General features: G+C 44.7%; 1 protein-coding gene and 1 non-coding gene across 3 annotated transcripts in view; one reads left to right on the top strand and one right to left on the bottom strand.

The window, feature by feature from the left end:
- Positions 1-20,930, top strand: part of RAP1GAP2 (RAP1 GTPase activating protein 2) — a 190,669-nt gene that overhangs the window by 141,384 nt on the left and 28,355 nt on the right. For both annotated transcript variants that reach the window (XM_047080602.1, XM_047080604.1), the window contains 5 exons: positions 4,959-5,037; positions 5,813-5,866; positions 8,321-8,404; positions 13,957-14,057; positions 16,343-16,472. In XM_047080602.1, coding sequence (XP_046936558.1) covers positions 4,959-5,037; positions 5,813-5,866; positions 8,321-8,404; positions 13,957-14,057; positions 16,343-16,472 — 448 coding nt within the window. The remainder of the gene's footprint in view (positions 1-4,958; positions 5,038-5,812; positions 5,867-8,320; positions 8,405-13,956; positions 14,058-16,342; positions 16,473-20,930) is intronic.
- TRNAK-CUU (transfer RNA lysine (anticodon CUU)) lies at positions 12,679-12,751 on the bottom strand. Its single transcript has one exon. It is a non-coding gene; the product is annotated as a tRNA-Lys (tRNA).

Here is a 20,930-nt window from a genome sequence, read left to right as displayed (position 1 = left end):
CACTGTGTTGCTGAGTATGATTTTAAAACAAAACAGTACTACTGGACACATTGAAGTGGAACATTGGAACATCGGAGAGAAAGAAAAAAAAATTAAGCTGCCTAAGGATAAAGACACTCATCTATGAAGTAGTGACAACCAGGTTGTGAGCAGACTTCCTATCAGTTCTGGGACTCTAGGACAGTATCTTTAAAACGTTGGAGGAAAAAAAGAAAGGAAAGAAAGAAAGAAAGAATCCTTTAATCTAAAGTTCTATATCGAGAAAAGCTATCTGCAAAGACAAAATAAAACTGTTTTCAGATTCCCCCGAAAGAATGACTAAAGGGTGTCCTTCAGCCAGAAGAAAAGAGAAACTGAAAGAAAAGATGCAACTAAAAAGTGGCAAGAAATAGGTAAACTGTGTCGATACATTTAATTACCGATGGGGGAAAAAAGAGGCTTGAACTAAATTAATAAACAAAAGTAGGAAAGACGATGGGGAGGGAAGAGTTCAATAGTTGCTGTTTCCTTTTCCCTCCTCAGGAGAGAGATAGTGAGGAAGTGCAGAGTTTGTTGGGAAAATGTATACATGTCTGTATTGGAAGTTATAGAAATAAAATCTGTAGCTCAAATTAGCAGAGGGATAAAAAGAGAATTAAAAATTTTTAAATTAAACTCAAGGCAGGAAAGGAGGAATTTTAAAAAGGAAAGAAAGCACAGAGTAATAGAAAACACAAAATAATAGAAATCATTCCAAGTACACTAGTGATCACAATAAATATAAATAGACTAAATTAGCATATGAATGTACTAGACTATCAGATTGGATGAAAAATACAGCTATATTTCTTTTTTTCCTCTGTGCCATCTTTTTTTAAATTCAGTTTTTAATTTTAATTCCAGTACTGTTAACATACAGTGTTCTATTAGTTTCAGGTGTATGATGCAGTGATTCAATAATGCTATACATTACTCGGTACTCATCATGATAAATGTACTTTTAATCCCCATCACCTATTTCACTCATCCCTGTACCCACCTTCCCTCTGGTAATCATCAGTTTGTTCTCTATAGTTAAGAGTCTCTTTCTTGGTTTCTCTCTCGTGCTCTCTCTTTTCCTCTTTGCTCAATTGTTTTATTTCTTAAATTCCATATGTGAGTGAAACATATGGTATTTGTCTTCCTCTGACTTATTTCACTTAGCATTATACTCTCCAGCTCCATCCATATTAACTACAAATGGCAAGAATCCATTTTTTTTATAGTTGAATAATATTCCTCTGTGTGTGTGTGTGTGCACGCGCGCGTGCATGTGTGCGCGCGCGCCACATCTTCTTTATCCATTCATCTATGGATGGACAGTTGGGCTGCTTCCATAATTTGGCTGTTGTAAATAATGCTGCAGTAAAATAAGGGTGCATCCCTTTGAATTAGCGTTTTTGTATTTTTTGGGTAAAAACCCAGTAATGCAATTGATTACTGGATTGTAGGGTAGTGGGTATATTTTCCTTTAAAAAATTTTTATTGTTATTATTTTTAGAGGGAGAGAGAGTGGGGGAGGGCAGAGGGAGGGAGAGAGAGAGAATCTTAAGCAGGCTTAGCAGGGAGAGAGAGAGAATCTTAAGCTCCAGGTATGGAGCCTGACATGGGGCTCAGTCTCACGATGGTGAGATCATGACCTAAGCCAAAATCAATAGTTGGTTGCCAACCAGCTGAGCCATCCAAGTGCACCCCCCCTTTTTTTTTTTAAAGTTTATTTATTTATTTTTGAGGGAGAGGGAGAGAGTATGTGCAAATGGGGAAGGGGTAAAGTGAGAGGGAGAGAGAGAGAGTCCGAAGCAGGCTCTGTGCTGTCATCGCAGAGCTGGACATGGGGTCACCCTCACAAAATGTGAGTTCATGATCTGAGCCAATACCAAGAGTTGGGCGCTTAACCAACTGAGCCACCCAGGTGCCCCAAGCTATATTTTTCTTATAAGAGACATACCTAAAGAAAAGCAATATTGAAAGATTTAAAATAAAGAAATGGAAAAAGATATGCTGGAAAAATACTAACCAAGAAAAGTGATGTAGCAACATTAAAATCAGACAAAATAGGGTTTCAGAAAAAAAAGCATTGGTAGGGATAAAGAGAGTGTACTCCTTTGTAACTTGTCCTGATGTTTCCTGCTGTGTGGAGGGAACATTTCTGTGTAACATCCCTGGCTCTCTCTGCCTTCTCTGATAGATGAGTTTGGGAACAAGAACTTGAAGTATGTAGCCCTGGTTTTTCCTTTTTCTCCTGCTCAGAGCTAGTTGCCCTCAGGGTGCTCCCTCTGCCCCTCTGTGCTGAAAGGCCCACCTGGGCAGGCCCCTACAGAGGAGGCTTGCCTCTTGTCCAGCACTGCCTGTGACCTGGTGGATAATCCTGGGGGTCATTTAGGAGACTCATTTCATCTTTACACTAAGCCGGGTGGCCTTTATCAGTAACAAAGGAGTTATTTTGACTTCCAGCTGCCTTACCCTTAATTTTTTTGTTTCTGAATCTGTTCATTACCTGGGCAGAGAAATATGCCCGTTCCTGGACCCATGGAGGGCTCAGCTCCCATGATGATAAAGAGAACAGTCCACCCAGAAGATCTAACAGTCATGAAGTTGTACTTAGCAATATAGTCTTGAATTTAGAAAGGCAAAAACTGATGGGAATATAAGGAATCAACAAATGTTCAGCTCTAGTGGGAAATTTCAGTAACATCTTCCACACTTCCATGGACCAAGCAGACAACAATTGTAAGGATATAGAAGATTTGAACAATGCAGTTAACAAATCTGATTTTGTAACATACATTCCCTAATTCAACCACAACAGCAAAAACAACACTGTTTTTAAGCCCAACGTAGAACCTGAAAAACGTCTGTGTATCAAGTTAACGAATTTAAAATAACATACAGATTATGTTCCGTGAATATAAGAAAATTAAGTTAGAAATCAACAATTAAAATACTGAAGGAAAATATCATACATTTAGAAAGTTAAAAAAAAGAAGAAAATCCTTTAAATAACTCATGGGCTAAAGAGGAAATCACAACAGAACTGACAAAATATTTAGAACTGAATGACAATGAAAATACTACCTATCAATGTGCGGGATGCAGTTCAAGTGGTACTTAGAGAAAGATGTATAGTTTTAACTGCATTTGTGAAAAAAGAAGAAAGATTAACTGTAGGCATGCAAATCAGGAAGTTAGAAAAAGAATAGTAGGGAAAAAAACCCCAAGAAAATAGGAGGCAGAAAATAAAAAAGACAAGAACAAGTTCAGCGAAGTAGAAAGCAACAATAAAAAGGAATAGAGACAACAAAACCCAAAGTTGTCTCTTTGAAAAGATTAATAAAATCGGTATACCCCATCAAGGGCTGATTAAGGGTGAAAAGATACAAACAATGTTACGGCAGTGAAGGAAGGGATGCAGTTTTAAGTACAGATAAAGTTCTAAGAGAATGCCAAAACCCCCTGTATATCAATGCATTGGATGGATAATTTATTTTTTATTAAAATTTTTTTTTTCAACGTTTATTTATTTTTGGGACAGAGAGAGACACAGCATGAACGGGGGAGGGGCAGAGAGAGAGGGAGACACAGAATCGGAAACAAGGCTCCAGGCTCCGAGCCATCAGCCCAGAGCCCGACGCGGGGCTCGAACTCACGGACCGCGAGATCGTGACCTGGCTGAAGTCGGACGCTTAACCGACTGCGCCACCCAGCCGCCCCGATAATTTATTTTTTAAGTGTTTATTTTGGAGAGAGCATGGGCAAGGGAAGGGGCACAGAGAGAGAGGGAGAGCGAGGGAGAGGGGCTGAGGATCCGAAGCAGGTTCTGCACTGACAGCAGAGAGCCTGATGTGGGGCTTGAGCTCACGAACCACAAGATCATGACCTGAGCCGAAGTTGGATGCTTAACCAACTGAGTCACCCAGTACCCCACATTGGATGGGTAATTATATAGAAAAACACAAATTGTCAAAATCGACTCAATCAGGAATGGAAAACCTAAATATTCACTGTTAAATAACAAAATTGGTAGCCAAAAGTATCCTCCTACCAAAACCCAGCAAGCCCAGAGATTTCACAGATGAGTTTTAGCAAAACTTTAAGGAAGAGAAAATCCCTATGGTATACAAACTATTTCAAAGGATCAGAAACTCCTCAGCAATTTACGAGGCTGGGATAACCCCTTGATATCAAAACCTGAGAAGGGAAGTAAAAAAAACAAAAAAACCAAAAACCAGTGTTGCTATTCATGTGAAACTCTCAATAAAATATTAGCAAATTAAAGTCAGCAGGATATGAAAAAAACAATGCATCATAAGCAAGTGAGTTTTACCCATGGAAGGAAAAGATGGCTCAACAGAAATATAATCTACCGGGTTAACAGATTAAAAACCATATGACTGTCTCAGCAGATGCAGAAAAGCATTCAGTAAAATTCAACACTTTCTTAATGTGCTAAATGAATCAGGGAACAGGCTAAATTTAGAGTCTTACGGTAAATCCCTTTATAAAGCAACTTTCATCCCATTTATATTTTGAGTAAATCCAGATTTTCAAATCTTAGATTTTCTTTTCATAAGAGGCTTTATCACATGTGAGAGCACACGTGTATCCAGAAGCTGTGCCCGGTTCTTTGGGAGAACACAAGCCCCACAACAACCCCCAAAATCATGGTGAATTTGAAGGCGACTATTTGCATTTCCCATATCTCAGGCAGGTTCTTTAAGTGTCCTCCTCCTCCAGGATAATGACAAGATTCCATTTTCCCACCATTTGGGTGTAGCACCCAACTCGTGGGTTGGGTGAAATGCAGCAGGTCTGACTGTAGGGAGACACCGAGCGAGTGTACCTTGTGGCCTGGTGTGATCTCAGGCACCATCTCAAGCCCCTTTCCTAATGGACGCCCTTTCTTGTGGACACATTTTTCTCACCCTCATTCACATGTGCAGGTCCAAAGTGAAGACTGTGCATGAGCGGATCCCCTTGGCTGGCCTGAGCAAGTTGCCCAGTGTCCCTCAGATTGCAAAGGTAAAAACCAACCCCTGTGAGAAGGTGGCTTCCTCTTTTAGCCCAGGGCTGGGGTGGGGGTGCAGGCTTGTCCTGAGAGGGCTCTGCCCTTAGGGGAAGGCCACTACACTCTTTGGCCCTTGACTGCATGGATGGCGTGGGGAAGTTTGTTGGCAGATGCCCTCATCTTCCCTGCAACCTCCCCATCTCATCCTCACAGCTGATGCTGCTCATGGTCTCTGCCCCCAAGTTCACAGCCAGTTCAGGGGACCAGAGAAATGGGAAGACAGGACTGGCTATGGAGAGTGCTGTAGGACTTGAGAGGAGGAAGGGGTGGAGTGGCCAGGTAGCCTTCCCAGAAGAGGAGAGATGGGCTGGAGGATAGCCAGGCTATTGGTCCAGATAGAGGACCCCCTCAAGGAAGGAGCTGTTAATCAGCTGGTGGCGGGGCCCATGTCACTATTCTGGAATACTGGGAACTTGAGAACTGAGTCAGCGAAGTGGAGTGAGAAGGATGATCAGTTGGGTTGGGTTGGGTTGGACCCACCCGATGAGAGTGGGAATGCCAGGCAGAATTGTGCCGAATGCCTTCTGTGGCCTCACTTCACTGGGAAATCTCAAGAAGGCTAGTCAAGTTTCCTGGCCACACGTTAGGGAGCAGAACCAGGACTCAACTCCAGGCCTTCTGACCCTGCAGGTCCTGCCCTCTTGTGCCCTTCCTCTTGGTGGGCGGAGGAACCCACATGTTTTCAGTGGAAGCGGCCCCTGAACTGTGTGTCTCTCTCTTCCTGCTTAGGCTTTCTGTGATGACGCAGTGGGGCTGAAATTCAACGCTGTCCTGTACCCCAAGGTGAGGATCTTCACCTCCTCCCCCTACCCAGGGCTCTAGAGCTTGGAACAGACTTTCACACCTGTGGCTCTGTGGGATGTTCTCTGCATGTTGGTGGGGTTTTGTTGGGGGTTTTCCAATAAACCTCCATGTCTCCCTCTCTCCCTGCTCACTCCTTTGCAAACTGGTCCACTGGGAACCAGTCCTCAGGCATGCCCGGGTAAAGACCCACCTGAATTGGTCCCCGTCTATTGTGGAGTGGTAGACCTCTCCACATTACTCTGGTCCTATTTCCTTGGGACCAGTACTGAGGTGGGGAGTGATTCTACCTATAGCTAGAGGGCTAGCACAGGTCTGGTCTGCCATCATGGAGGTTGAGGGTGGCAGATGGCAGAACCCCACTGAGAAATAAAAGGCCAGATCATGGCTCCCCATTGCCAGTGTTACTGCAGCTCTGAGGCCTTACAAGCCCCTGCCCGGCCCTAGTTAATAGACTGGCTGGTTCTCTGTTATCAGTTTCCTTAGGATTGGCCCGATCTTGACCCCAGTTATGATGTGGGGGTGGGAGTGGGCAGAGGAGCAATAATAACTTAACAAACCAACAAATCCACTCAAGAACAATTATGGCATGACAGGACTTAAATCACTCACGCACAGTGAATTGCTTTAAATTGGCCACAGGAAGAGAGCCAGTGTACTGAGCGCCTCTTCACGAGCCTGCAGGGCCCGGGAGTGGAAACAGAGCTGTGCAGTGAGTGCTGACACCAGGGCAGCTGAGGCTTACTGAGGCTGGTTCAGTCCATTCCCCGAGTCCCACTTCTGATAGCTAGGGACCATGAGGTGAGATGTTTGGCGGGGAAGAGAGGCCCTGTCCTGGCTGAGACCTCCAGAACGCCCTGGAACAAACGCCTTGAATGTTCACGGTTGGGCTTGACACCATTTATCCCTGTGCAGTGGCTGAGTTAATGACAGGGTCCTCTCCTGCCCAGAGAATGTGCCAGAGCCCTTCTCTCAGACACCTCTTGTTAGCCTGAGCATCTGCAGGCACTTACCAGTGCCCTCCACTGAACTCTGTCGCTCCGAGTGCCCTCCCTCTTGTAATTAAAGCTGAATTAGTGAGGTTTAACCACACATTAAAGCCCCATCCTAAAGGCCTAGCTTAACCACAAGTTTGGCAATTTTTGTCGTCGAATCCTATCCACTGAGAGAACCCAGCGACGCTCATGTGCACGGGTCTCTCTATAACTTGGAAAGCCTCCAGCTCTGGTGATCATGGAAGAGCCGCTGTATTTTCGTGTTTTCTATATTTGAAGCGCTGCTTGGTCCAGCTGCGGTGTTCATCTGGCCGAGATGTGTGCAAGGTTTTAAAATCCACAGGGTTGAGAATGTTCCTTGGAAGGTCTCCATGGCTGGATGCCTCTTCCCTGGCAGGACAGCTGCTCTTCACCTTTGACTCATTCCATGCGGGAGTGGGGTCCCCCTCTGGGCTTGGGCAGCAGCAGTGCTGTTCCACGGGGAGCTGTGAAGTGTCCATTTCCTCAGGCAGCTGAGAGCCTCAGTGGCTCACGTATGCTAGCCGACAGTCACGCCTTGTTCTTCCTGTTGTATAACACACGGTCAGTTCCCTCCTTTTTACTGCAGGGACTATCCCAGTAACTATCCCAGTAACACCCAGATCTCCCCTTTCCTAACAAGCTGGTTCAGCTCTAATCTTTCTGGAGGATTACGTGGATGGTGATGATGATAGCTGCTCTGTGCTCAGCACTTTATGTGCTTGGTCTGATTGAATCTTAACAACCACACGTCTCCATTTAATGGATGAGGAAACTGAGGCCCAGAGAAGTAAAGTGGCATGCTCAGGGCTATACAGGTAAAAGCAGCGGGTTCAAGATCTAGAGTTTTGTGCTTCTGAGCCCTGGATACCAACTCTGAAGCAAAACAGAAAATTAAATAGAACCAATGCTTGGGGTTCTTTTTTAAAAATTGTTCCCCACTCTTTGCAGATTGTAATAGGGCTGTATGTTCCTCCTTAGAGGCCTTTCATTTGATGGGTAAGAGGGATTGAAGTCTAGGCATAAGCAGGGCCTTGCTCAAAATCATACTGCTGATCAGAGGTGTAATTAGAGCCAGCGTCTTCCTCACTGACCACTTTTGGGGTCCTGGCTTCCCTTTTTATATCACAGCTAAGGCACTGGAGTAAGTCCCATTCCTTGAGTCCTGCTGGGTTCCCCGTGTGCCCAGATCTTGGCCTGCAGATCTGGATGGGAATGGAATGGTGATCCAGAAGTTTGGCCGCGCTGGGGGAAGCCTGGGTCTGGGAACTAGGTGTAACTTCTGGCTTCACCCTTTGTCTCCCTCCATATTCACGGATGTCTCACACTGGGGGGCGTATTCTCCACCAAAATGGGTGTTTCCCCATCTGTTTGCGTCCGAGTTAATAAACAATCTGATTTTTTTCTCCCCACATTTTCCCAGGCCTCCCAAATGATTGTGTCCTATGATGAGCACGATGTCAACAACACATTCAAATTTGGGGTCATTTATCAAAAAGCCAGGCAGGTAAGCACCACACATCTGTACTGGTCGCCATATGGCGTCGATTCTCCCTGGGGACGCTTCGCCTCCCCCCAAGCACAGGAGCCCTGCGGCAGGGTCTTACACGTGCCAGATACAGCAGCCACCTTTCACATAGGAATTAGGCTGGAGGTGACAGAATCACCAAGGCGGGCTGCTTCTCACAAGGAGGCCTGCAGATCCTTTAAACGGTAATATAGTTTTCCATACAGTAAATTTGACTTCTTCCTGGCGGCTCCCCTCAACTGGGGGCTGTGTTGTCACAAGAAAAATCAGACTGGGTCGGGGGGTACAGATCAACACGAGCTGCTTTCTCCTTGCTTGTCCTTCTCCCAGCTGGGAGTTAGCTTTTTCTCCCGGAACTTCCTTAGATTGCTGGGGCATGGCGTGCCTCTCTTCCCGCTCTGAGTTCAGCCATGTCAGGCTGGTTGCTGGAGATCAACCGCAGTGGAAGTATTTACGCCGTGGAAATCGGCAAACCAGGGCTTCCGTTTTCCCTCGCTGGAAAAGTGGTGATTGAAAAATATATCAGTACACCACTGCTCATGCCCCTCGGTCTCTTGTAGCACTTATATGCTGCCTTGGGGTTAGTTGATCAGAGCGATTCTCAAAGTACGTTCCGTGAGACACTAGCCTGGTGAGGTACTCTGTGAACAAATGACTCGTGGGGGTGGGGCAGTTGTGTGGGAACATTTTACAGGCTCTAAGAACCCCCAAGGTAAAGAGCTTTTATAAATTTGTTGAACTCAGTGTTTCCCATACTTATCTGACCACAAGACCACAAACTTCCCATCTTGTCTACCGTGAACATTTATTAACATCCTGAGCAGTGGTCTTTGAACACACCCGTGTTTCCTCACCTAGGTTGTATGAAAGAAGGTTCCACAGGTTCCAAGGTTCATCTTGGTATCATCTAAGGGCCTAGCATGGTGATTTTATAGAAATACTCATAACTTTTTTGCTGTGTGAAATAATGGACAAAAGTTTTGATGCTCTTATGGTACATTGATAGTATCTTTCAGTATTATCTGTGGGGTTTTTTTGTTGTGTGTGTGTGTGTGTGTGTGTGTGATGATGTCTTTCTTGCCTAGATGATAGCTGACTTCCTTGTGTGAGGCTATTAGAACACGAGAGACATGTGTTTGCTTAAAAACATTCTAATTAAGTAAAGAGTTTAGGAGCTGAAAGGCCAACACGGATGAATCTTATAATTGGAAGGAGATTATTCAGGTAGCTGCTCTAATTATTTTTCCATATTGCATATTTATTTTGTACAGCTCTGCTAATACACCCCCCCCCCCAATTAAAGTTCTTCACTTGTGAAATTTACCATAGCAGATCTCATCGGGTGATTACAATCCAGTGTTCCAGCAAAATTATAATTACTGAACATTAACCATCCACCTCTGAGAAGGAGTCTGTATATTGTTTATTTACCTGATGCTTCTGAGCCAAGGTGGAGGCATGTGGGGAGATAAAAGTCTTTTTTTTTTTTTAAGACTTTTTAAAAAGTTGTTTTGCAAACCTATATTTGCAGGGCAGTTAGTACAAACATTTGTTGCACGATAGCTCTGTGCTGTTCTTAGGATATAAGCAAGTCCCATCTGATTCTCCCTTCTGTCTGGCACTGTGCTAAGTGCATTGGGGGATACGGTGATGACTAACACCCCCTCCCTGAGTGCATGGTCAAACTCACAGCCAGGGTAAAAATGAAGACAATGCTAATACCAGGCTACCTGTAAATCCTACAGAGAGGTGCATCCCCCAAGTACATAAGCTGGATTGTTTTCCAGTACGAGATGTCTATTGCCTGGAAGCAGCTCTTCTCCCACATTCTGGCCTCAGGATGTGGGGTAGACAGCATGCTGAGTCAGAGTTTGATGCCTTGGCGGCATGCTATATAGATCAGGGGTCAGCACACTTTCTGTAAAGGGCCGGATAGTTAATGTTTTAGACTTCATGAGCCATACTGTCTCTGTTGCAACTACCCAGTCCTGCCTTTGTAGTGCAAAAGCAACCATCGACAAAACTAAATGAATTGTCCTGGCAGTGTTCCAGTAAAACTTTATTTATAAAAGCAGGCAGCAAGCTGGACATGGCCCAGAGGCCGTAGTTTGCTGACCCCTGCTAGAGAGCGGTATTTCCCCAGCTTCAGACATTCATAAATGACATTCAAGATCGTATTGTCTACCATATGCCTCGATTATCCTTTTTTCACGCCTATACTATTAACTGCTTAACATTTTCTTTAAAAAGTTTTTTTTTTCGCCTTAAATGTCTGTCTTGTTTAAAGGAAATGTGCCACTACTCTAATTAGAAAATCGGTATCCCTTGCATGAAATGAAGGCAGTTCTAAAAAGAAATACAGAATTGTTAAAACAGAGTTATTAAAATCTAGCTAGATTCTGTTGCTTATTGAGGGCATAGAACCTGAGGTCTGCTCTTTTTTGTTATAAAGCAGGTGTTGAGGAGGTGCGGAAGGATCACCTATTAGAGACTTTCTCCTTGAAGTGGTTGTGTGTACTAGAGTTTCCTCGTATCCTCTGCAGCTGTTCATTGCTGTCCGTGGACGTTTGCAGAACGTCAGCTGTTTGCCGATCCCGCCACGGTGGGCAGAACCTGTCGGTCAGGCAGGGCCATGTGGTGTCTTATGCCTGTCATAAGTACAGGGCTTTACTACTGTTTGTAGCTTTGCTTTCTATTTTTTAAAAATCATTAAACTTTTAATTTCTAGCTGTATGTAGATTGACATGCAGTTCTAAGAAATAATACAGAGAGCCCTTGTGTATCTCTGCTCAGTTTTCCCCAAAGGTAATGTCTCATAAAACTGTAGTGTAATATTACAGCCAGGATACTGACATTGATACAGTCTTCAGACCTTGTCTAGACTTCCACAGTTTTACGTGTGACCATCTGTCGGGTGTGTGTGTGTGTGTGTGTGTGTGTATTTTGTTGTATATAATTTTTTTAATGTTTATTTATTTTTGAGAGAGAGAGAGAGAGAGACACCATGCAAGTGGGGAAGGGGCAGAGAGAGGGAGACACAGAATCTGAAGCAGGCTCCAGGCTCTGAGTTGTCAGCATAGAGCCCGGCACGGGATTCAAACTCACAGAAGGTGAGATCATGACCTGAGCCCAAGTTGAATGCTTAACCACCTGAGCCACCCAGGCGCCCCTGTTGTATATAATTTTATCATGTGTGTAGGCTTCACGGTCAAGGTACAGGAGAAGTCCACCAACACAGGATTCCTGTGTGACCCCTTCATAACCCTGCCAGCCCCCCTTTCGCCTCCATGATCCCTTCCAACCTCCAGTCCTCAACCCCTGGCAACCACTAATCTATTCTCCAATTTCTAAAACTTTGTCATTTCACAAATGTTATATAAATGGAATCATATAATATATAACCTTTGGGGATTGGCTTTTTTTCCCTCAGTGAGATTCATCCAAATCCTTAAGTGTATCAATAGTGTTTATTTCTTTTCATGGCCGAATAGTATTCCATGGTATAAATATACCACAGTCTGTTTAACTGTTCACCCTTTGAGGGATAGCTGGGTGCTTTCCAGTTTGAGGCTATTATGGATAAAGCTGCTATGAACATTTGTATACAGGTTTTTGTGTGAACATAAATTTTTCATTTCTCTGGGGTAATGCTTAGGAGCATATGCTGGGTTATATGGTGATTACACATTCAGTTTTGTAAGAAGCTGCCAAACTGTTTTCTAGAGTGGTGGTTCCAGTCTGCATTCCTACCAGCAATGTATGAGTCATCCCTTTCCTCTACCTCCTTACCAGCATTTGGTGTTGTTACTATTTTTTAATTTTAGCCATTCTGATAGATGTGTAGTGATATCTCATAATGGTTTTAATTTGCATTTCCCTAATGGCGGCTAATGGTGTTGAACATCTTTTCATGTGCTTATTTGCCATCTGTGTATATCTCTTTGGGCGAAATGACTGTTTACGTCTTTTCACCATTTTCTTTTTCTTCTTTTTTTTTCATAAAGGTTTTATTTAAAAAAAATTTTTAATGTTTATTTTTGAGAGAGAGAGACAGAGCACATGCGAGGGAAGAGCAGAGAGAGAGGGAGACACAGAATCCGAAGCAGGTTCCAGGCTCTGAGCTGTCGGCACAGAGCCCAACGCGGGGCTTGAACCCACGAACCACAAGATCGTGTCCTGAGCCGAAGTTGGAGGCTTAACTGACTGAACCACCCAAGCGCCCCTATAAAGGTTTTATTTTTGAGTAATCTTTACGCCTAACATGGGACTCAAACTCACAACCCTGAGATCAAGAGTCTCATGCTCTACCAACTGAGCCAGCTAGGCATCCCTCTTTTGACCATTTCCTGATTGGATTATTATTGTTATTATTATTATTAATTATTTTACTGTTCAAAAACTTTTTATAACAGCTTTACTGAGGTATAACTCACAATACCGTTCACAGTGGTTTGAGAATTAATTCTCAATAAAGTGGTTTCGAGCATATTCACATGCTTGTGAAACCATCACCACTATCTAACTCCAGAAAATTTTCATTAATCCCCAGAGAAACTCCATGCCCATTAGCAGTCACTCTTCCCCATTCTCTCCAGCTCCTCTCACCACGAAGCTCCTTTCTGCCTCGAGGGATTTGCCTGTTCTGGACACTTCATGTAAATGGAATCATAACATGAGGCCTTTTATGTCTAGTTTCTTTTGCTTAACATGTTTTCAGAGTTCATCCATGTTTTGCATCCAGTACTGCGCTCCTTTGACAGAATTATGTGTTATTGTATGGACATACCACATTTCGTATATCCGTTTGTCCGCCGATGGACATTTTGGTTGTTCCCACTTTTGGGCTATTACGAAGAATGCTGCTATTAACATCCATGTACAAGTTTTTGTGTGGACTTATGTTTTCATTTTTCTTGGATATATTCTTAGGAGTAGAATTGCTGGGCCATATGGTAACTCTATGCTTAGCTTTTTGAAGAACTGCCCGACTGTTTTCCAGAGAGACAGCACCATGTTACATTCCCACCAGCAGTGTATGAGGCTTCTGATTTTTCTATATCCTCGCCAACATTTCTTGTCTTGCTTTTTGATGAGAGCCATCCAGTGGGTGTGAAGTGGTATCCCACTATAACTTTGATTACTGCTGAGTTTTGAGAGTTCTTTGTATATTCTAGATACTAGTCCTTTGTTAGAAGTCCAACCATTAATTTTTAACTTACGGATTGGCTTTTGGTATCAACTCTAAGAATTCTTTGCTTCAGCGTTGCCTTTTATGCTGACCAGCAGCATTTGTTGAAATAGAGAGACGTCAACCACCAGCCCCGAGAATCCAGCTCTGTTGATTGAGCCTTTATTGGTCCTTCCTCCAGTCAAGCAGACCCACTTGTTGGTGAATGTGGGGGGATGGGGAGGAAGGAAGAAAGGGACCAGGTAGCTGGACAGCCACATTCTGTCCTTTGGCATCAAGAAGCATCAGAGGTATCAAGAAGGCCTTTTCTAAACTCTTACAGCTGATTCTGTTTCTCTTTCAGACCCTGGAGGAGGAGCTATTTGGGAACAATGAGGAGAGCCCAGCTTTCAAGGAGTTCTTGGACCTGCTGGGGGACACGATCACACTGCAGGACTTCAAAGGGTGGGTTTCGGCCAAGTGATGGCTCTGCCTCCACTGATGACACCTTAGAGGAAGGGAGAGGGGAGACCGCTGAGTCTCAGAGGGTATGTGAGAGGTAAAAACATACACTAGAAACGTGGGATTATTTTTCAGCGAGTGATCAACGCTCATCTGCATTCCTGAGGAAACGGGTGATGTGGGGGATAATCCAGAAAGGCATGTTGTCTGAGAGGCACTGACATTGGCCTTCCGATAAATGATGAAACAGCTCCAGCCTCAGATTTGTCCTCCTAATTACATTTGGCTCTGACCAAGAGGGAAATGAATCCACCTACCCTGTCACTCACCTGCCAGGTCTTCTGGAGGCCTGATGAGCCTCAGGAAAGAGGGCCCTGTGTAATTTGGGGAGAAGTGGCCCATTTCAGATAATGTTTAAAAAGGTTGGATAGTTAAGAGTTGGTAGAAATACGGTAATCTCCCTGGCAAGACTCCATGCAACTGTCTCTGGTTCTGCAAGTGGACAGAAAGAATACTGGGGCTATTGCTTGGAAAACTCTGGCCCTTGATTTTCCTTGACAAAGGCAACGTTTGAGAAGGGCCTTCAGGCCTGGCCCTCCTGTTCTATGCTTCGTGGCTGGCACATGGCTGAGCCCCAAGAATTCCCCACGTCAGCAGCCAAATTAACAGGATCTCCTCTAACATGTGTGAAAGCACCCAGCTCTGGGCCCGGTGTGTAGTAGGTGTTCAGCAATCACTTTTTTCCTCCGCCCCCTTCTCTCCTCCTCTTCCATCTTCTTTTCGCCCCTCTTCCTCTGTCTTACTCCCCCTGCAAGGTCATCACTGCCATCTGGAATCAATCACACATGAGTTAAAATCCCACCTCCACCACTTATTGTCTCTGTGACTTTGAATAAGCTAATAACCTCCAGAAGCCTCGGTTTCCTCATCTGTAAAAGGGAGATAAAGATAGTACTGACCCCACCAGGTTGTTAAGGGATTAGAATGGATAACAGCGTGTGAAGCACTTTTTATGCCACCTTCCATTGACTCTGAGATGCCACCATTGCAAGATGCATCCTGATTTTCAGAGATGTTAAAATATGAAAAAATGTGTGCTTTAGAATAGATGAAATAGGGGTGCCTGGGTGGTTCAGTCGATTAAGCGTCCGACTTCGGCTCAGGTCATGATCCTGTGCTTTGTGGGTTCAGGCCCCGCGTCGGGCTCTGCGCTAACAGCTTGGAGCCGGGAGCCTGCTTTGCGTTCCATGTCTCCCTCTCTGTTTCTGCCCCACCCCCGCTCATGCTCTGTCCCACTCTGTCTCAAAAATAAACAAGCATTACAAAAACATTTTAGAATAGATGAAATAAAGTGTATTAAAGCCAGGAAGGACCCTAGAGATCATGTGCTTCTGTCCCCTTATTGTATAGAGAAAGGAAACTGAGACCTAGACAGGTTAAGTGGTGTGCCCAAGATCATGTGCTGACTTGGTGGCCGAAGAAGGTTTAGAACCTGGCGAGCCGGACTCCTGGCCTGGTGAGCTTTCCTCCATGCCAGGCTGAGCACATTTTCTGGTTTGTATTACAGCGCTTGTGGGGACTGACATCCAGGGTCTGTTTTATTTCATTTTCTTAAAGGAACCTACATCTTCCTCTCCTTGCTGAAGAGTATGATCCATGGCTAGAAGCCACATGTCTGTAAAGGAAGAAGGGGCAGTTCCTGGAAGCTGTTATATAAATGGGATCATACAATATATGGTGATATAAGTTCCTTAGTATTTTTCATTCCTGCCTTTGAGGAGATAAGCAGAGAGGGGCTCCTCGGACACCTCTAGGTTGGGTGCTGCTTTTCTGGGTCCCCACATCAGGGGCTGGCTGGGTAGGAATCCAGCATCTGTCATCTCTTCAGGCTCACTCTGGATGCTTCCAGTAGGATGGCTGGTTGCCCTGGCTCTGTGCTGAAGACTTTGGACATGCCTTGCAGGGAAGAAAGGCTTATGCACAGCCTTGAGGGCCACTGGCACCTGGATGACATTTGTCTTGGGATTGTGGATGGGCAGCCTCCCTTCCTATGTGACCATGTGGATGTTCTGCCTTTGTTTTCAATAATAGACTGACTTACGGTTAAAACTTTAGGACTCGTCTGCCCAGAAGCACAGAGCTCCCTGCGATGCCCATATCATTCTCTCTGTGCCCTCACTCTCACATGTCTTCTCATTCATTCTCCTACCCCCCCATATCCTCAGGGGAGGTTGTACCAAGAAGCCCACTTGTCCTCACCCTGTGCTCTTGCCCTGTTTTCCTGACAGTTTCCGAGGCGGCCTGGATGTGACCCACGGACAGACGGGGGTGGAATCTGTATACACGATATTCCGGGACAGGGAGATCATGTTTCACGTCTCCACAAAGCTGCCGTTTACTGAGGGAGACGCCCAGCAGGTAACCTGGTTCCAGAGGGCTTTGGGAGCATGGGGCATGTGAGGTGAAAGCCTGCTTCTGGTCTTAGATACTTGAGGGACTGTGGTCCCCTCCCCATTTTCTTAATCCAGAGGCTTGTTTAGCTGTTCTCATGGAAGTCTGTTCCATCGTGTTATCTCCCGCAGGCCTTGTGGGAGGACAGGGCCCCCGGTTGTTCCACTTTGACCGGTGGGGCACCTGCAGCTCCGCGTGGTTAAAAGACCATGTCCTGCTTGATGAGGGGCGGAGCTGGGAGCAGAGCCCAAGTGCCCTGCTCGAGTAGGGTGCTCGCGAACAGTACCCGATGGAGTTTGCAGATAGCAGCTTGACGCCAGCCCTGCCGCTTAGGGGTGTGTGATTCCAGGCAAGCTGGGTAACCTGGTGACCTCGTGGTCCTCAGCTGTAAAACGGGGATGATACCACCTAAATCAGGGGCTTGTTGCGGGCATCACAGAAGGTTCGGAGCGTAGCGCTTAGTATGCTGCCTGGCTTGTGGCAGGCTACCTTCCTGACGGCTGTCCAGTCTGCAGGCCGCTGGGCTGTTTGTCCTTCTTCCTGCCCCAGTGATGGATGGCAAGGTGCTCATTGCCTGAGACACCCCCCCGCCTTCCAGCCTTTCTAGTCTCATGGCCTCGTCTCTCACCACACCTGCCTGTGGGCAGGAATTCGGCCTTTACCTGAACCGGGGTGAGACTTCTGCCTCCAGTGTCTTCCCGTCTTCTCTCTCATTTGTGGCTTCTGATGGGCCCTGAGACCAGCAGCCGAGGCCTGGCCATTGCACCATCTGCCCCTTTCCACTCTTTATGCCTTTTCAGTCTCCAGGAAAATCAGAAAGGGAGGTAGGCTCTTCACCAGACCCTGACCCATTCCTTTCTGAGCAGGGAGCTGAGGAGGGAGCACAGATGTAATACTGTAAACATAGTGCCTGGCTTCTTAGGAAAAAGGGAAATTGGCAAACGAGACTGTGATTTGGCTCTAAAATAACCACTGAATGTTCCAGAAACAAATGGGAGCAGGATTCCTTTTGAATCCAAAGTAGGTTTTCTCTCCACATTTTTACCTTAGTCTCTGTTCCCTCATGGCCTCCTCACGCCCTGCCCCAGCCTGGGGCTCTCTTTCAGTCTCACCTGTATTCAGTGGGAAGTACACAGAGCCTTCTGCAAGGACTAAATAAGTATTAATTTTCTCTTCCCAAGAAATGGGAGGCAGTGGGTGGAATACGTGAGGCAATTTGTGTAAAAGTACCCAGCACGGGTTCAGTTTATAGTAAGTGAGAAATTCAATGTGGAACATAGGGCCTGCATTCAGTAAGTGCTTAATAAAGGAACAAATGTGTAGGTAAGCGCCTAGCCAGAACTTAGCGTACAGGAGGGCCCTAACTGTTGAAATCGTGTGTGAACAGCCCAGCATGGGTCCTCACACACAGGTGCTCAGTGATTGAGATCACCTGTGAAAGCACCTGGCACAGTTTGGGACTCTGAATCAGGGTTGTTTGCCCATGACCTCTGCCGAGCCAGGTTGCCCTCCTTCTCTGAGCATGGCTCTCCTTCCCTCTGCTATAGAATGATCCGTCCACTCATCCCTGCTCATCCACATTTCTGTCAAGCACTGTCTTCCCCCCCACCTCCTCTTCCAGGAAGCCTTCTCAGATTAGCATAAGGCCTCTGATTTTATTCTCCTCTCTGCCTCCATAATGTTGGACACTTTGTGTGTGGCAGCTGATTTAGCACATGCTGGCTGGTGCCTTTGTTACTGTTCTCAGGTAGCTTCATCTGAGTTTGTGTGTCTTCTGGATCAGTTACAGGCTTTACCAGCAAAACTCGTCCCTCACTTTTTTTTTTCTTTTTGATTTATTTTTTATTTTTTAAAATTTATATCCAAATTAGTATATAGTGAAGCAATGATTTCAGTAGATTCCTTAATGCCCCTTACCCATTTAGTCCATCCCCCCTCCCACAACCCCTCCAGCAACCCTCAGTTTGTTCTCCATATTTATGAGTCTCTTTTGTTTTGTCCCTCTCCCTGTTTTTATATTATTTTTGTTTCCCTTCCCTTGTGTTCATTTGCTTTGTCTCTTAAAGTCCTCATATGAGTGAAGTCATATGATTTTTGTCTTTCTCTGACTAATTTTACTGAGCATAATACCCTCCAGTTCCATCCACATAGTTGCAAATGGCAAGATTTCATTCTTTTTGATTGCTGAGTAATACTCCATTGTGTGTGTGTGTGTGTGTGTGTGTGTGTGTGTGTGTGTGTGTGTATGTGTGTGTGTGTGTATATATATACTACATTTTCTTTATCCATTCATCCATCAATGGACATTTGGGCTCTTTCCATACTTTGGCTATTGTTAATAGTGCTGCTATAAACATGGGAGTGCATGTGTCCCTTCAAAACAGCACACCTGTATCCCTTTGATAAATACCTAGTAGTGCAATTGCTGGGTCTAGGGTAGTTCTATTTTTAATTTTTTGAGGAACCTCCAAACTGTTTTCTAGAGTGGTTGCACCAGTTCGCATTCCCACCAACAATGCAAAAGTATTGCCCTTTCTCCACATCCTCTCCAACGTCTGTTGTTGCCTGAGTTGTTAATGTTAGCCATTCTGACAGGTGTAAGGTGGTATTTCATTGTGGTTTTGATTTGTATTTCCCTGATGATGAGTGTGATGAGTGATATTGAGCATTTTTTCATGTGTCTGTTGGCCATCTGGATGTCTTCTTTGGAGAAGTGTCTAATTCATGTCTTTTGCCCATTTCTTCACTGGATTATTTGTTTTTTTGGCTGTTGAGTTTGATAAGTTCTTTGTAGATTTTGGATATAACCCTTTATCTGATATGTCATTTGCAAATATCTTTTCCCATTCTATCGGTTGCCTTTTAGTTTTGCTGATTGTTTCCTTTGCTGTGCAGAAGCTTTTTATTTTGGTGAGGTCCCAGTAGTTCATTTTTGCTTTTGTTTCTCTTGTCTCTGGAGACATGTTGAGTAAGAAATTGCTGCAGACAAGATTAAAGAGGTTTTTGCCTGCTTTCTCCTTGAGGATTTTGATGGCTTCCTGTCTTACATTGAGGTCTTTCATCCACTTTGAGTTTATTTTTGTGTATGGTGTAAGAAAGTGGTCCAGGTTCATTCTTCTGCATGTTGCTGTCCAGTTTTCCCAGCACCACTTGCTGAAGAGACTGTCTTTATTCCATTGGATATTCTTTCCTGCTTTGTCAAAGATGAGTTGGCCATACATTTGTGGGTCCATTTCTGGGTTCTCTATTCTGTTCCATTGATCTGAGCGTCTGTTCTTGTGCCAGTACCATACTGTCTTGATGATTACAGCTTTTTAGTATAGATTGAAGTCTGGGATTGTGATGCCTCCTGCTTTGGTTTTCTTTTTCAAGATTGCTTTGGCTATTCGGGGGCTTTTCTGGTTCCATACAAATTTTAGGATTACTTGTTCTAGCTCTATGAAGAATGCTGGTGTTACTTTGATAGGATTGCATTGAATATGTAGATTGCTTTGGGTAGTATCGACATTTTATTTTATTTTTTTTCAACGTTTATTTTTTTTTGGGACAGAGAGAGACAGAGCATGAACGGGGGAGGGGCAGAGAGAGAGGGAGACACAGAATTGGAAACAGGCTCCAGGCTCCAAGCCATCAGCCCAGAGCCTGACGCGGGGCTCGAACTCACAGACCGCGAGATTGTGACCTGGCTGAAGTCGGACGCTTAACCGACTGCGCCACCCAGGCACCCCCATTGACATTTTAGTAAAATTTGTTCTTCCCATCCAGGAGCATGGAATCTTCTTCCATTTCTTTGTATCTTCTTCAATTTCTTTCATCAGCTTTCTATAGTTTTCAGTGTATAGATTTTTTACCTCTTTGGTTAGATTTATTCCCAGGTATTTTATGGTTTTTGGTGCAACTGTAAATGGGATCAATTCCTTGATTTCTCGTTCTGTCGCTTCATGGTTGGTGTATAGAAATGCAGCCGATTTCTGTGCACTGATTTTATATTCTGCAACTTTCCTGAATTTATGAATCAGTTCCAGCAGTTTTTTGGTGGAATCTTTTGGGTTTTCCATGTAGAGTATCATGTCATCTGTGAAGAGTGAAGGTTTGACCTCCTCCTGGCCGATTTGGATGCCTTTTATTTCTTTGTGTTGTCTGGTTGCAGAGGCTAAGACTTCCAATACCATGCTGAATAACAGTGGTGAGAGTAGACATCCCTGCCTTGTTCCTGACCTTAGGGGGAGTTGTCCCTCACCTTTTAACCATCCTCCACGAGCCCCAAGTCAGGGCTCTGCATGCTTTGGAGCTCAGTAAGATACGCTTGCTAGCCTCTACCTAATATCTTAGGTGTCTCCCCCAGTTTTTCTTTTTGGTGGCTTCTAAAGATTGAAAAAAAAAGCCCCTGGAGAGGTAGGTCTCAGAGTTTCAGGATTTATATAT

Source organism: Lynx rufus, unplaced genomic scaffold, assembly GCF_022079265.1.
Source record: "Lynx rufus isolate CCGP_SWC_20201006 ecotype Redwood Valley unplaced genomic scaffold, mLynRuf1.p SCAF_18, whole genome shotgun sequence".
NCBI classification, from domain to species: domain Eukaryota; kingdom Metazoa; phylum Chordata; class Mammalia; order Carnivora; family Felidae; genus Lynx; species Lynx rufus.
This window is presented reverse-complemented; position numbering and strand designations above follow the sequence as displayed.